Source organism: Rhinolophus sinicus, linkage group LG01, assembly GCF_036562045.2.
Source record: "Rhinolophus sinicus isolate RSC01 linkage group LG01, ASM3656204v1, whole genome shotgun sequence".
Taxonomy (NCBI): domain Eukaryota; kingdom Metazoa; phylum Chordata; class Mammalia; order Chiroptera; family Rhinolophidae; genus Rhinolophus; species Rhinolophus sinicus.
The window spans coordinates 63,627,389-63,643,138 of NC_133751.1; the positions used below are offsets into that span (position 1 = coordinate 63,627,389).

The 15,750-nt window shown below is 44.8% G+C and overlaps 1 protein-coding gene across 2 annotated transcripts in view; it reads right to left on the bottom strand.

The window, feature by feature from the left end:
• Positions 1-1,255: 1,255 nt before the first annotated feature.
• The window catches only part of ARHGAP31 (Rho GTPase activating protein 31), a 103,220-nt gene continuing 88,725 nt past the window's right edge, over positions 1,256-15,750 (bottom strand). The window contains exons 9-12 of one of the 2 annotated variants that reach the window (XM_019729678.2): positions 15,300-15,362; positions 12,897-13,412; positions 11,880-12,160; positions 1,256-8,210 (exon numbers count right to left, since the gene is read on the bottom strand). In XM_019729678.2, coding sequence (XP_019585237.2) covers positions 5,799-8,210; positions 11,880-12,160; positions 12,897-13,412; positions 15,300-15,362 — 3,272 coding nt within the window. In that variant the 3' untranslated portion in view covers positions 1,256-5,798. Of the gene's footprint in view, positions 8,211-11,879; positions 12,161-12,896; positions 13,473-15,299; positions 15,363-15,750 lie in introns of both variants that reach the window. The other variant, XM_019729677.2, reaches the window with a different exon arrangement.

Below are 15,750 nucleotides of genomic sequence, written 5' to 3' on the forward strand. Positions count from 1 at the left end.
GAGTTCTTTCTGGGTTGTGGAACAGCCTGCTGGGTAACTGTGGAGGAAACAGCTCAAATTGAGTAGAAGTAAAAGCTGTAAGCAATCGTGGCAAGGGTGTTGGGTGGGTTTTCCTCAGGATCACTGAAGTCATCCAGAATGATGGTGGGACATGAGGTAGAGGGGAATCCGGGAGCCTGGTGCCAAAGACTGAGAAATCTGGGACATTCACTGCATCGTGGCCATGAAGAATGGTAAAGGTTAAAATAGCTGGATGCCACAGTTTGGTAGTAAGAAATTTTTGTCTGAAATGGGAAGATGCATTAGTGCATAAGTGGGAAACTGGAGAACTTCTCAAGTTCTTTGCTGTGTAACCTGGGAGCAATTTGCAGCCTTTTTGTGCAGGGAAAGAAGTGTCCTCAGAGGGGTGTCAAGTTTTGTTGCAATCCAGGAAGCAGAGACAACACTCAGGGAAGAGAAACTGTAAGGAGAGAATGATTCCAGAACAACGGTGGGAATGATTAGGAGTGAGGGCAACTGTGTGTTGCCAGTTTGGGGGCGGGAAACATTCAGGAGAGAGAAACAGAGAAGAGCAGGGGTCTGGGAGTACATAGGAGAAAAAGCATGTAGAGCAGTGGTGAATGATGACAGCAGGCCTGAGCAGTGTACAGTTCTAAATAGAATATTGTTGCCAAAATGTTAGTATTTTTATTCCCTTGATGATATTTTTACCACAAATATCACTAGCTTAGGTTGCACGATTGCTTTTCTAAAGTCCTGTCATTTGGATCCATTCAGCACCCCCCTTTTTTGTGATAATATATGCCAAGACAAAAAACTTTTGCTTTCCTCCCGCCCAGTGCATCATTAAACACTCAAATAAGTCCCCCTTGATTGAGTCAGTAATAGAAAAATTGAGTTCACTTCTGTGTAGGTGGACCCACATAACCTCTTAAGCTGCAGAGTTTTGAGAAGCAATAGCTTCTAATTTTTCATTACAATATCCATTAATTTATACTGGGGATCTTGGGTGACGTGTGATTGCAACTGTAAGAAAGTGAAGTTGTAAATGTTTGACAGTTAAGAGGTAAAATAAAAACAAGAGAAAATTACTGAAGCAAATCATCAGGACTTTTGCTGTGAAACCAAACCTTGAAGTAACAAAAGATGACATCAAACAGAACAAACTAGAACAATGAGCCTGATGCATATATTTTTCCTGTTATGATGTTGATGACCCCGTGTCCTCCTCTAGTTCATAGTGCCATCATAAGCATTACATTTCATTACATTTATTAGAGTACATTTTAAAAGCATAATAATCTTTTAATTACACTTAAATGTCTATGGATAGGTTTAATATTTATACTTTTTAATCAATAAACATTTTGATTACATCTTTGGAAACATTTGTCGAGCTCAACAGATGAAATCATGTGACATTCTAATAGACTCCTTTGAAAAAGTGCTTTACCTTGCAGAATTACAAGCCAGGAAGTACTATGGCATTAAGTTATTGCAAAGCATTGTACTCATCCAGTAAAATGGCATGGCTAATGTACTTCGTGGGTTTCTTATATTTAGTTATATCCTCCTTCATCCTCATAGAGAAGTGGTCCCTGCCTTGCTCACAAACCTCAAGGCTACTACAGGATTGGCTGTGTGCCAACCAATCTGGTGTTTCCCAATTTTATTCTATCTTTACTGACACTGATCTCAGGCAATCACCCTTCTGCCATCTCCCATTCCTCTTCGTGCTTGGGAAGTTGCTGGCTCCCTCTTCTGGCCTGGCTTTGCTAGAAAAGGTGTTGACAAGTCATGTTCTTTGTCCATGAGCTGCCCTTCCTGCTGCAAGTGCCTAAAATCATACTCCTGGCAACACATGAACCCCAGATTCATGCTGTCATCAGATAGCACGGGCCATGCTAGAATGTGCCCCTAATCAATTGGATCTATCCTGGATCTATCCTGAACCTCTCCCATTCCAATCCCAGACAAATGACTCTTAGGTTCCCCAGTACCTCTTCAGGCAGCACCCCAAGGTCTGTGTGGACAAATAACTCCCACCCAATTTTATTTAAATGTGATTATCATGTGCTAAACATTAGACATGAAAGTTACAGTTTATCTTGGACCTATGACTTCACTATCAACAGGAGTTAACCCATTTTGTGATGTTAGTCTCTAAAACACTCTCTTGAGAATGGAACACTGACATCACCTCACTCATTTGCAGAAATTCAACAGGACTTCACAACCAAACCAGTGAAGACGACGCAAAACCTCAGGACTGTTTATTCTGTTACTACTCTCTGATTTTTTTTTTTTTTTTTAATGATCAAAACAAAAATCTTAATGCCTGAGTGTCTCCCTAGTACTTTCTACTGGATTTGCCACTGTGTTTAATTTGATTAGTCAGTGGGTAACTTGAATACGATTAACAATCCTATTAAAAGATGCTAGTTGTTACATTCTTTCCCCCTCCGCTTTCATTTGGTTTCTTAATGGTTCTAAGTCTAGCTCCTGGTTGTTTATAGGCTGTTTCATTTGCTACCATCTCTTTCCCTTTTTTCATTAGACTCTTCAAGGATTTAAGAGTTCTAAACTACCCAGCGGAATAATACTACGCTCTTGGTAAATAGTATCTGTTGAGGAGGATGTTTACATTTTTAATTTCCCCAGAATCCAGAATTTTGACTTGGCCAATGTTTTTACTGTTAGGGCTTAGATTAAGCTAATAGTGTCTTAATGGGTTCTTGGTCCGGTCTCTTCATATTCCATATGAAGCAGAGAATAAAGACCAATTCCCTCTAGCTGGTCTATTTTGTCAAATAAACAAAAACAAAACAAAAAAAAGGTTGGCCTGAGAAGGTCATTTTGCCAATAAATATAGGTTATTATCTTCTTAAGCTAGCATTAACACTGAAAGAAAACACTTCAAATGCAACATTTAAAACCAGCCATCTTCATTTTGAGGATTGATAGCTGATTTGAAGTAGCCCTTTGAGAATTTGATTCTGCAGCCTTTTTGAAGGCACCATGTAGATCCTCCTAGAAACAGCTGGGCCTTGTTCTGTCCCTCCCCTGGATGGGAGCGGCCATCTGATCCCCATCCAGCCATTCTCAGGGGGTTCATTTCTCAGTCCCGAGTGACCAGATAGGTAATATCAGAGTATTTGGGGAACAACTTTAGGGGAAAATATAATGAGTTTGTTACAGAACGGAATTTCCTCAGTGCCAGGCTAGCCCCACCCCACAGGAAGTTTAGGAATATGCTTGTGACAGCTGACAGGCTAGGTGACAGCCAAAGGGGAAGTCCATACTTCAGCAGCAGGACAATGCCTGAGAAGGGAGTCCGCTTCCAAGGCCTCCTGGATTGAGTGGCTAGGAAAGGTCCCAGTAGGGAATATCTCCAGGTAGCTGTCATTGTGTCTCCTGATGATGTCCACGTACCCACCAGGCTCGTGAAGATGATGCTACAATTGCAAGATGTCAGTCTAAGGAACACGGCAGCCATTTAATAAATCAACATGGGTGCCTCCAATTGAACTCACTTGTTAATAGGTAAATAGTGGCTTCTCAGCCTATCCCCAAATATAGTCTCTTAAGTGTTACAAACAAGACTTTTAATAATCACAAAATAGCTAAAATATTTCACTGCTCGGCTCAGAGTTCTGATGGTGGAGCAAAGTGCAGTTCCTTCTCTCTCTCACATTCTACCTGGAACATGGTCTTTATCAAAGTGTAGATGCCACAATGTGCTGAAGTGAATGGATACACAGCCTATCTGCTCACGTTTTCTGATAAGGCAGGAATGTGCTTTTCAAATCTCCTGAACATGGCCTTTCTCATCTGTCACCACTATATTTCTTCACCTTGCTTCCCTAGAAGAGGGGAAATGCTATACCCTAGGTCTTTTCTTATGGGTTGACATTTCATTGGCTGTTGGTCCAATGTCTTGTTCACCGAATGAGAATGCAAATGCACTCACCAAACGCCTGTTAGCCGCTCCCCTTGCTCACTCATCTCAGTGCCTCTGAAAGCAGAACTCATCAGCGGGCCTGCCAATGACCCCTGCCATAGACACTGGCTTAAAAGGTATAGGCTGAGACTTCAGAACTGCTTGTAAGGCTTTATCAGGGAAGGAGAGGGGAGTATGTATCTGCTGTAGGGCATCAGCTTCCAGTTTCTCACTGGAGGAGGTGAGATCATACCCTACCCAGCCCAGTACCAGTCTTGGTTGTGAGACCAGCCCAGAGGTACTGCTGGCCTAGATAAATTTCTGCAATGACTGAGCTTCTGGACAGAGTTCAGCCAGACTTGAACCTGAGAAGAGGTACACAGGGCTAAAAATCGGTCTCTTTTTCTGTTTCTCAAACAAGATAGTTGTCTTGGAATGTTTGAGAGTGTTGATACTTTGATGAGTTTTGCCTTGAGAAGGGCTCCTGTGAAGCCCTTTTCGGAGGAACACCAAAAATCTGCCACCAGGTTATATTAGTTCTTCTTCCTCTCTCCAGCTGAAAAGGAAAGAACCATTTGAAGTTCTAAATAACTGACATAAAATCAGATTGGTTTATTGCTTCTGCTTTTATATAGACAGGAGAAAGGCCAGTGTGAGTGCCTGGAATGGAGGGGATTACAGAAGGGTGCCTCAGATCTGTTCTTGAGCAGTGGAGAGCGGAGAAAGGAAGGCATCCACTGGCTGAAATGAAATATTTTCAGAAGGGCAGCTATCACCAAGCGGTGGTGATGGCCGCCCTGCCAGGGCTGTCCCCGCCACCCCCCGAGCTCCGCCTCACCTTCTGTCCTCCCGTCCCAGCCTAGTCTATAAGGAGAGGGAAGCTGAGCTAGAGGCGTTTTCTGCAAATGCCCCACCACTTTATACACATTCAGTTTGGAGTGTAGTTCTGCCTACACGTGAGGCTTTTTTCTCTATGCTGACATCTGTTCTTGAACTCTGATATTGGAATGAAAGCAGATGGCTTCACTACTACCTATCTAAATGAAGATTCAGCACATTTCACTGAAGTAACCCTCGGCTTAGCCCCCACCCTGCCCAGCTACTGGATTTATAAATCAGAGGTCAAGATAGCGGCAGTTGGAGTCTCAAATTAATAAAAGCCAGAGCCAGAAAGTCTTCTTAGATTGTGCCAGTCTCAGAGTTTGCTCCCGTACGGATTCTGGTTTTCTGTGCAGGTATATGGAGCCATCCTGGGCAGGTCTGCAGGAATTCCCGGGAAAGAGCAAGGGTAAATCCACCCACTTGGATATCTAAGTGTACGTTAGTTTGCTTTTCCAAATTTGCTTCTATTCTGGATAGTACACTTTAATAAAGCTCATCAGAAAACTGGTCTAAAAGAACACACGCTTTAAAGAACATTAAAAAGCATGAAGTCAAGAAGAGGCCTTCAAACCTCAGTAGCAACATTTTCCAACACAGACAAAGGGTTTCTCTTTCTTTCAAAAGTCATTATCACATCCAGCTCTCAACAGTAATAGATAATGGCAACAGGAGAGTAATGCAAATCACAAGCAAGCCCCAAATCTCACTGGAGGCAAGTGTTTCATCCTCTCCCATACCTGACATTTCCTGTCTGCTCATGTAGACTTATCTACATTTCATCTCTTGGTCCTTCCCTTGACCTCTCTTCTGACAAATGGACTAGTTAATAAATGGCCAAAAGGCTAAAGGAAGAGAAGAAGAGCCCAAAACAAGCACAAACTTGGATAACCTGTGTCTGCAATAATGACAAGTTGGCCCTGTAATAACTTCCAGATGAATCATGACATTTTTTCAGACACCAGCAGGTGAACTGATGTCATTCTATTTGCCTCCCACTTCTTCCATCCAGAATCACTGATCTGCGCTGCGGCTGGTAAAAACAGCTAGTTGAGGTCTCTAGTCTCTGGCCATTCTTAGGAATGGTCATTTTATTCCTAAGTGTAACCCCTTCTGGTGTGACCCACGTGTTTTCTGCCAACTCCCCGCAAAGAAGGCCCGGGGACACTGTCTGGGTGGGACTTCTGATAGGGGACAGCAGGACCTTGGAATCTGTCACTGTGGATGAAGGAGGTGGATGGTCCATAATGGGGAAAGGAGGACTGAATAAGATTAGGCTCTGAGGTCGTCCTGGCCTTGACCTGTGGAAAGGCTTAGAACCCCCTGATTGTCGTTCTATTTTTGAAGAAAGAAGGTTGTCCCCAGATGGTTCTGTCTCTGATGTGCGCTTTCTGCATTGCACTACTGCATCCTGGGTGGACAGCACGTTAGCTAAACCTGGTTCTGGAGAAAGGGTGGGTCCTTCGCACGTGTGGGATGCAGTGGCATCCATGGCTCCTGTGTCTTTCTTTGGTTTCTCTTCCTTTGGGCTTTCCGAGGAGGAGAGAGAATCATCTTTGGCAGATTTCTGAGCAGTCCCACCAGTGGAGATGGGTTCCTCTTGGCTCCTCTCCAGAGGCTGAGCCCCACTCTCCCCTGGGCTCTGAGAGGGCAGGGGCTGTGGGATCTGTGTGTACTGAATCTTGGGTGGGATGACCGGGACCGCCCTGGCCTGGCACATTTTGACCATGAAAGAGGTTCTCACAGCTGACACACTCACGGGAGCTGAATTACGGCGGCCTGTCAGGGCATGAGCAACAATGTCCAGGTCCTGAGGGTCATGGGAGTAAACCCTCCAGGGGTCTACCTGACAGTGAGCTGAGGTCATCCATGTGACCTTTGGGTCTTCTGGCTCAGAGAGCTGCGTTCCAGGTGAACCCAATGAGGCCACATTCTCAAACCGGAAGAGGTCAGTGATGGGAATGGCAGAGTCCAAGTTGAGGGAAGAAGGCCTATTTTTCCCTTTTGAGGGCCCACACTCAGTGCTCTTCAGCTGTAACTTTGGGGGATGCTCTCCAGACAAGGTGCTGTCCTGCATACTAGGTGAACTCTCCTTGCTGCTCTCTGGCCCAGGAACACTACCTTGCTCAATCTGAGGGTTGCAGTGTCTCAGGTGTGTCCCCAGTTCCTTTCCCTCAGCTAGGCTTACAGGGTTGGTTTCTTCTGGTTTAGGCTGCAAATCACCTGGTCCCTTCTCGCTGGGAAGAGCCTCTGTGCCTTTCAGGCCCGAGAACTCTCTAAAGGATGTCAGGGTTTTCTCATCCCATCCAGTAACCTGTCTCCTGGGTGCCAGGGGCTGCAGAGGATCAGAATTCCTCTCTGCTTCAAGATTAGCACAGCTACTGGAAGAGGAACCCTCGAGAGTCCACTGGCTCTTAGCCGTGGTTTTGCTATCTAGAGAATGGCTCTGACGAAGGCTAGGCCTGTGGGAAAGTCTCTTTTCCAATCGGTGGGCCTGGAGGCCCTGAACCTGGGCCTCTTGAACATTTTTCAGGGTGGGGGAATGAAGGGGACTTGTCACCCACTGGTGCTCCTCCCAGGGCTCCACCATCTCCAGGCCATGCTGGGCAACGTCTGTCACAGTGTCGTCTTCGTCACAGTCTGAGGGCTCCTGTACTGAATGGGCGACATCCCCCTCTCCCTGTGGGGAAATCTCAACCTCCCTTGTTGGGCTTGGAAAACCAGAGTCTTTTCCTTCGGGAACAGCACTCTTTGACTTTTGCTTCTCACTTTGTCCTAGAGAGGCATCATCTCCCTGACAAAGACTGGGGATCCCAGGACTGTCTTTGGACTTCAGATGGTCTATATATGGATTTGTCCTCAAATTCCTTGATGAGTCTTCTCTCTCAGGGCCACCCTTTGATAGAGGAGGGGCCTCCTCCAGAGGAGTTGGAGGAGGTGGAGCAGGTGGGAGCAGAGGAGACAGATTCCCTGGGTCTCCCACCCCCACCTTTGCTTGTGGAGAAGCTGTCTCAAATGGAACAACTTCCAGAGGAGCCAAGCTGGTGGGGTCTGTGTGTGGGCCCTTTTCAGGCTCAGATCTATGGAGGTTGCTGGTTGTCTCCTGCTTTTCTCTATTGGCTGCCGTGGAAGCCCCCTGTATGCTCTGATTGGCTGGATTCCTAGTCCACTCTTCCAGAGGGGAGACTGGAGCTGGGGTGGAGCCACAAGGCAAGCTCCCAGGAGGCTCCAGGGAAGCAAAAGGCCTTGGACTTGACTCAAGAATGGGCTGAGTTGGGCTGATCTTTACCGCAGGTGGCGGTAATGTGGAGAGCTCTTCCTCAGATTCAATGATTTTCAGCTCCTGTTGAATTTCAGGCCAGATCAGGGCACTGGCCAGATCATCTTCATCCTGAAAAACAAGAAACTGATTATTTTAGAACCAAGGACTCTTGGTACTGACATCCGCACTGTCTGCCAGGACTGTGAAGTGATTGGAGCAGTGCCAAGCTGAGCTACCTCAGCAAATAAAGGATATAGCACTGATAATAACTGGATATTTATTTAGTGCTTACCATGTGTCGTAACATACAGTGGGCCCTCTGTGTAGGGGTTCCTCACTCTCCCATTCAACCAAGCCCAGATCAAACATACGGAGGGGAAAAATGTGACCTTGTTGCTGATGGGTACTATGTAGTTAGGCCTATGATATCTGTAGTGAACACGTACAGACTTTTTTCCTGTCATTATTGCCTAAGCAATATACATATAACAACTGTTTACATAGCATTTACATTATATTATGTATTATAAGTAATCTAAAAATGATTTAAAGTATACAAGAGGATGTGCGTAGGTTAGCTATATGCAAATACTACGCCATTTATAAGAGACTTAAGCATTCTGAAGTTTGGTATGTATGGGATCCCCTCTCCCACCCCCCATAATGAGGGACGACTATATTTTAACTGCATTTTCTTGTTTAATTTTCCCAATAACCCTAAGAAATACCCACTATTATAATTACTTCTACTTTAGTGATGAGGAGACTTATGTTCAAATAGATTAAACAATGTACCTAAATCACACAGCAGACCAGGATTGAAATCCAGCTGTGTCTACATCAGAACATAAGCCTTTAATCCCTGTGTACTGTTGCCTTATAAAACAAACAAAATCCCTGGTCTTATTTAACCTCAGGTTTACCAGATGGCACACAAAACAAAATTCTTCCAGTGGGATGAAAATGTTAGCTCTTGCCCTGAAACCTGCTGGGCAAATAAATAAATATAGCTTTTTAAAATTATTAACAAAGAAATACATATTTCACATGGAAAAAATTAACACATTAAAAGAAAGAAGAATACAAATACAGCAAAATCTTTTATTTCTACTGCCCACAGATAACCACTGTTAATGTGATGGGATGCTTTCTCCTCCATCCTGGTTATTGTCCTTTTCTCCCTTCAAGTCCAGCTTCTCTTTGTCTGACTCCTCCCTTTCCTACACAAAGCCCAGGCTGCAGACATGAAAAGGATGAAGAGAGGCCTCGTTTGAAGTTCCATTCCTTTCATTTCTTGTCTCAAAGCCTAATTCTGTCCCAAGGAGAAGCAGCCTAGGGAGGCATCTCCATCTTGTGGGATATGGGCCTTTCTGAGAAGTCTGTCCTGGTGCCAATCTGACATGACTTCTCATTTAGGTCTGATCACGGGCCGTTTCGTATTACAGTTAATTTGATGCTTGTCTCATCTTTCCTAATGGACAGTAAGCTCCTAGAGGTCAGCAATTGTGTTAATCTGCTTTTGATTCCTCAAGGCCAAATGGTGCCTGGTATACTTGTGAGCAGCTGCTAGGGTCTGTTGAAATGAAATGCATTCAGTTGTGTTCTTTTGAGTTATTTCTTTCAAATAACTCTCCAGGATTGGATTACTTGGTCAAAAGATATGAATATTTTTGAAATCTGATTTTACTGTATTGCATTTATTTGCGTACATTTTTATTTTACCTACTAGCTTGTGCCCTCCTTCAGGGCAGGGGCAGCCTTTTCCTCATCTCGTTACTCTCTTCAGTACCTACATTAATTGATCTCTTGCTAAGAAATCAATAAACTTAGATGAATAAATGAACTTCTATGAAACTCTCCTCCACCCCACTCTGCCACCTCAGTAACTGAAGCATTGTGCATCTTTTTGCTCACATCAGAAACCCATGAGGTATCCTTGACTCCTTCACCAAGTCCTGTTCACTCTACCTTCGAAATAGCTCTTAAAGCCTTCCCCTTCTAGCCTGAACACCCCACCCAGTCCAAGCCACCATCTTTTCTAACCTGGTCTGCACACCCGAGCCTCCCAGCTGACATCCTGCCTCTTCTCTTGCTCTTCTCCAAGCAGTTCTCCTCACAGAATAAAGTGCCCTTTAGGAGATCACATTCTAAACAAATCAGCAAAGTTTCCACTGCCCTTAGGTTAATCCCCAAATTCCTTTCAAGCTGCCCTGCCTGCCACGGCCTTTGTTTTACCCAGAGCCTTACTCTCTCTGGCCCACATTCCCACTCTCCAGCCTTCTTCCCATTTCTTAAATCTTTTGTGCTCTTTCCCACTTCAGACTCATGGCACATCTTACTCTTGCTGCCTGGAAGTCTCCCTTTCTATTCTTCCCCCTCCCCTGTTCTTCTAGCTAAATTCTCAATCTAAATATCTATTCTTCAGAGAAGACTTCCCTGACTCTTTCATACCCCTTCTCCCTCTGACTAGGCTGGGTCCTCCTGTGACATGCTCCAGCAAAACCCCATACTTCCATATAACTCTGAAAGGTACATGTTTGGTGATCTTTCAACTACTAAGCTGTCAGCTCCAAGACGACAGGGATGGCGGTGACCTTCTTGTACACTGCAGTGATTCCAGTGCTCAACAGAGTGCCTGGCACAAAGCAGGTGTTGAACACATGTTTTTAAATGAATGAATGAATTGATAACTTCACTTGTTTCCATGAACCCAACCTAGTTCTTCTTGCAGTGCTATCTATTTCTTTTTTCCCCCCATTTTTCTTTTATTAGTTTCAGGTATACAAAACAATGTAATAGTTAGACATTTCACCCCTCACAAAGTGATAACCCCCCTCCCCCAATCTATTGCCCCTCTGACATCGTATATGTCTATTACAATTCCATTGACTCTATTCCCTATGCTGTATTCCATACAGGTATCTGTTTCTTAAAGCAATGCCACTCATACTTGATCCCTCCTAGAATTAAATCCCTATAATAATCTCTGCATCCTTCTTCTACAAATGCACGTATATATTACAGGAACCATTCATCAGCCTCCTAAGGCCATGTGGTGCCCCTACACGGCCTTAACTCCCAGCACATAGGTCTTTCATGCATGTCCTGGAAACCCAGTCCCTGGAAACAAGTGAAAAGGAAAGAGTTTCCTTTCCTCTTCTGGCACATTCCTCCAAGTCACAGAGCTGCCTCCCAAATGCAGGACTCCTCCATGGATGTCTCTGGAAAACCTCCCCACACCTTCACCTCATGCAAGGACATCCTGAAAAACTTTGGAAAATTCCATCTCTAAGAAGTGGAAGAGGTTTAGTAAACTCTGGCATCATGTTTTAACTTCTCTAGAAGCCACAAGAGGAAGGAATGGATTCTGGAAATCTTACAGAAGATTTTACAAACAAACACAGACAACTATCCATCTAGGATGTCTGTAAAAAGAGAGCTGGCTCTATGAATGGTCATCATATTTGGGACCAGGATATAATAAGCAGATTTTGTCCTGCTTCCAGGGTTGAATGTCATTATATTCTAAGGACATGTTACTGGTTTAAAGTGACGTCACGTCAGAAATATTTAGAATTGAGTCTGTCCTAGGGAATCTGAGCTAGACGGTTACTTCCCATCATTACAGGACATCTTGGGGGAAAAAAAAATCTCAGACCTGATTAGAAAGTAGTCTCCTAAAATCATGTTGGCAGAAACTGGTTCTTAAAAAAAAAAAAAAATCGATTTAAGCTATACCAAGAGCCTTTGGGAAAGAGAGGACCCTACTGGCTGGACCGGACAGTAGATCCACCTTACCATCTCGGGGAGAAGCACTGCTGGAGCTCTGGCCCTGGGGCTCTCCTGCAGACCACTGGACTCCATCTGGCCAGCCTCTTGACCCTCCTCCACCACCTTCTCTGCATCCGGCCTCTTCTCCAATTCACTTGAATGTTGATTGCTCAGGGAAATTTCCGAGGTTTGCTTTTCCTCCAGTTGGGCTCCTGGCTCCAGGGAAAGGCCTTTGTTGCATTCCACTGTCCTCACTGCTTCCGGTCCTGGCTTGGCATCCTCAAGAGGCATCTTCTTAGGTGCAGAAGCTGCAATGAGGATGAGAGTTATCAGTTGAAGGAGACGTCATTTTAAGCGAGGCTGTTCCCAGCACAGTCACTGTCCTGGACTAGTCCTGCTTCACCTGGACGGAGGGAATTCTCCCAGCTCACTGCTCCCTCACATTCTTTACCTTTTCCTCCCAGTAATGTCCTGTCCTCAGATCCCAGAGTAACTGACTATCCGAGTGGGAGGGACCCTGAAGATCATCTAGTCCAGTGGTTCTCAACTGGAGACCATTTTGCTCCTTCCTTCCCCAGGGGACATTTGGCAATGTCTGGAGACGTTTTCGGTTGTCACAAGTGCATGAGTAGAGTGGTGCCTGGCATCTAGTGGGTAGAAGCCAGGAATGTTGCTAAATATCCTACAAAGTACAAGAAAGTCCCCCACAATAAGGAATTGCCCAGCCCCAAATGTCAATAGTGCTGAGGTTGAGAAACCCTGCTTAACCCCATCTTTCACTTCAGACATAAGTAAATTCAGACCCCGAGAAGTCAAGCCTGTTGCCTAAGGTCACAGAAATCTGTTATTTACACCAGGCTACAAAGACAGATTATGATTATGATTGACAGCTTCTTGACAGGCAGTCTGGCTCAGAGCCCACAATTTTCACCACTTCACTACATGGTCTTGCAATGTTTCAGCAAGTTCAGGTCTGGATTAAAAACCATTGCAGTTTTTAATCTCTTGCAATGGCAAGACAGCAGCCTCTCCTGTCTGCTTTACCTGTAGAAGTCTCAGCTCCCACTGGCTTCTCTTCTTCAGGCCAACCTCCACTGTCTGAGCCCTGGAAAGAAAACTCTTCTAGGCTGGAAAGCGACTGCAGCTCCTTTGGGGGTGTTCTGCAGGGGGTGCTGTTGGTGCTGATGACAGCGGACACGCGGAGCGGCACAGACACGGCAAACGGCTCGGAGATGTTCAGGGCCTTGCGCTGGTGTCGGGGCGAGGGCTCCATCTGGAAGAGGCTGCTGGTGAACACAGATTTGCTGGGGCTGTCGTTCGAGGTGTAGAACATGCCCAGCATCTTTGGGGCTGTTTGCTCGCTCTCAGGATCTTCGATGGGCCGGAACACCTTCAGCTGCTCGGGTGGGGGCCGGGCCTGAGCGCCCTGGAGTTGGCTGCGGTCACTGCTCGTGTGGAAGCCCCCCTCAGCTCCTGCCAGCATCCCCTCCTGGCCCCACTCGCCCTCCTGCTTGCTGAGGTCACAGGAGCTGCCAGTGCTGGTCGCATGCATTTTCGCTGCTGGAATGAAAAAGCCACCAGTGGTGACTGTTCGGTTGAAATTTCCTTTGGTTTCTTTCCCTAACGAAAAAGCAAACAAGCACAGAGTCAGCAGCCTGGGCACATACACAACTGCACAGCCTTCCACCAAGGGAAGGCACACAACATTTGAATCCTGGAAAGGCATAGCATTCTAATAAGGGCACAGCTACCCTAATGACAGGTATGCAACATTTAGGTGACAGGAGGAAGCATCTTCTCATGTGCACAGAATTTTGTCATGATGTCCCCGGATAGGACCTTTTGCTGTTGGGTCATATGTACCTGTTTTAAACTTTCCAGGTAGAGCAATTTCCAAAAGAAGGTCACTGCTAAGATTGCAAAACAGAGCAGTCATCCACCAAGCATTAAATGTAGAGCATGAAAAAATAAAGACAGATGGGAGATGATGTTTGCTCAAAGTGAAGGAGAAGACAAAAAGGGCAAAATAACAGAATCTTATTTTACTTTAAAACTTATTGTGTTAAGCCTCCTCTGGCAGATAGACCCAAACATGAGTTTGATTTCCAGGCAAGTGAACAAATGCTGTTCTGGCTAGACCTTTCTCCCTTTTCCCAGGCTTCTTCCTGCTGACTCAGAAGATGCAGCTAGAAATGGAAATTAACTCTCTTAGAAAGCCCAGTTGTGAGGAGCGAGTGCCTCCTGACTAACGTAGAAGTGAAGTCAAAGAAGAGAAAAATCTGTATGGGACATAAATAAACTGGGAGATGACAAGTGAGTTGCCCGGGACGTGGAAAATCATTCCCAACTAGATACTAAGTGCTCTGCTAGACATCTTATGTAACATTAGGCTTAAAATTCCCATGACCACTCTGTAAGGAAAGTATAATGATCTCCTTTAACACATGAGGAAACTGGGACTCCAGAGGTTAGATAACCTGCCCAACACCCATGGAAGCGGTAACCTAGATTTTGAAATATTCAATTCTGTAAAACTGGGCAAGACCTGCCTCAAGAGGTTTCAAAACTAAAGCAAATGGATGACTATAAAGGCAAGAAACTGCTAAAAGTATTGAGTCAGCTTAAAAAGAGTTTACAGAGTATTTTACAAGTTTAGAATTATTTTTAAAAGTCGTTCTAAAGATTTTCTATATTATTTCAGTTGCTTCATTTATCAAAGAGCAAAATGTTTTGTATTAAAGGGGTTGGAAAGCTGGGGTAAATACGGGGAGTTTAGCCTGCTGCTGTCCCTTGTAACTTGTAGCAGTGCTGTGGGCTGCTTAGCAGGAAGTGAGTTATAGGCCAGTCAGCCCTGAAGCTACAGCTGTTAAGAACCAACACAGTGAGGTGTTGCTTCATTGATAGGTGGTACCTTGCATGCAAGTGTATGCACAGCTACTACAACAAGGGATAACCAGCTACGTGCCGGGCCGGTGCCTATCAATGTTTATTGATGAATAAATGAATGAATGAATCTACCAACTCAAAATTGTGACTTGGCAAGTATGATGAAGCTAATACCTATAGAAACACGCAAATTCACAAAATTCTGAGCTATAAACCAGGGCTTAACTGTTCTTTATGCCTCTTCTGCCTTGGTTTTCAGGTGTTGCCCTTTTACCTGGTTCAGGTGTGAATGTAAAATAGTTGTTGTCTCCATGGGTGGTTAGAGGGAGGCTGGAGAAAGAGGATGGCCCTCTAGGCCTCGCCCCACACTGGAGTAGTGGAGGCTATTGCAAGGGCTATGTGAACCCCTTGAGTTCAAGAAGGGTGAGAGAGGGACTTGGGACTAGGGGATTGTACATGATTGTGACAGGGGATGAGCAAGCTTATGAAGGCAAGTCTGGTGGGGGACCTCCAGTCTCCCCGCTGTAATCCCCAGTTCCAAATACAACTATAAAATCTCACCTTCCACAGGCACTGAGCACAGCGAGTCCATGCTTTTAGCTGGTCGGATAGTAGCTTTTTCCACTAAAGACAAAAGAAAAAAATATCCCTGTTGAACATGCATAGTAAGAGGAAGCATTCAAAACAATAGGTCATGCTGTCAGTACACAAGAAAATGTTCTTTAGGAAAGTTTTTCAAGTATTTATAGTTTTCCCCTTTGGGAAACATTCCTCCACCCCACCCTAGATATTCCTACTGTCTTAATGGACTGACCTGATAAAAACAGGGAATCTGTAGATCAAAGTTTTATTAACATTTTGTAGGTAAATTACAATTTTGTCAAATACTAGCTGTTGGCAAATGAGGAGTCCTGAAACCAACTTTATTATACAAAAAAGATTCAAAGAATTCATCCATAGGGTAGAATCCATGAGACTCCAGGCAATTCTACTATTTGGCAGGCTGGAGAGC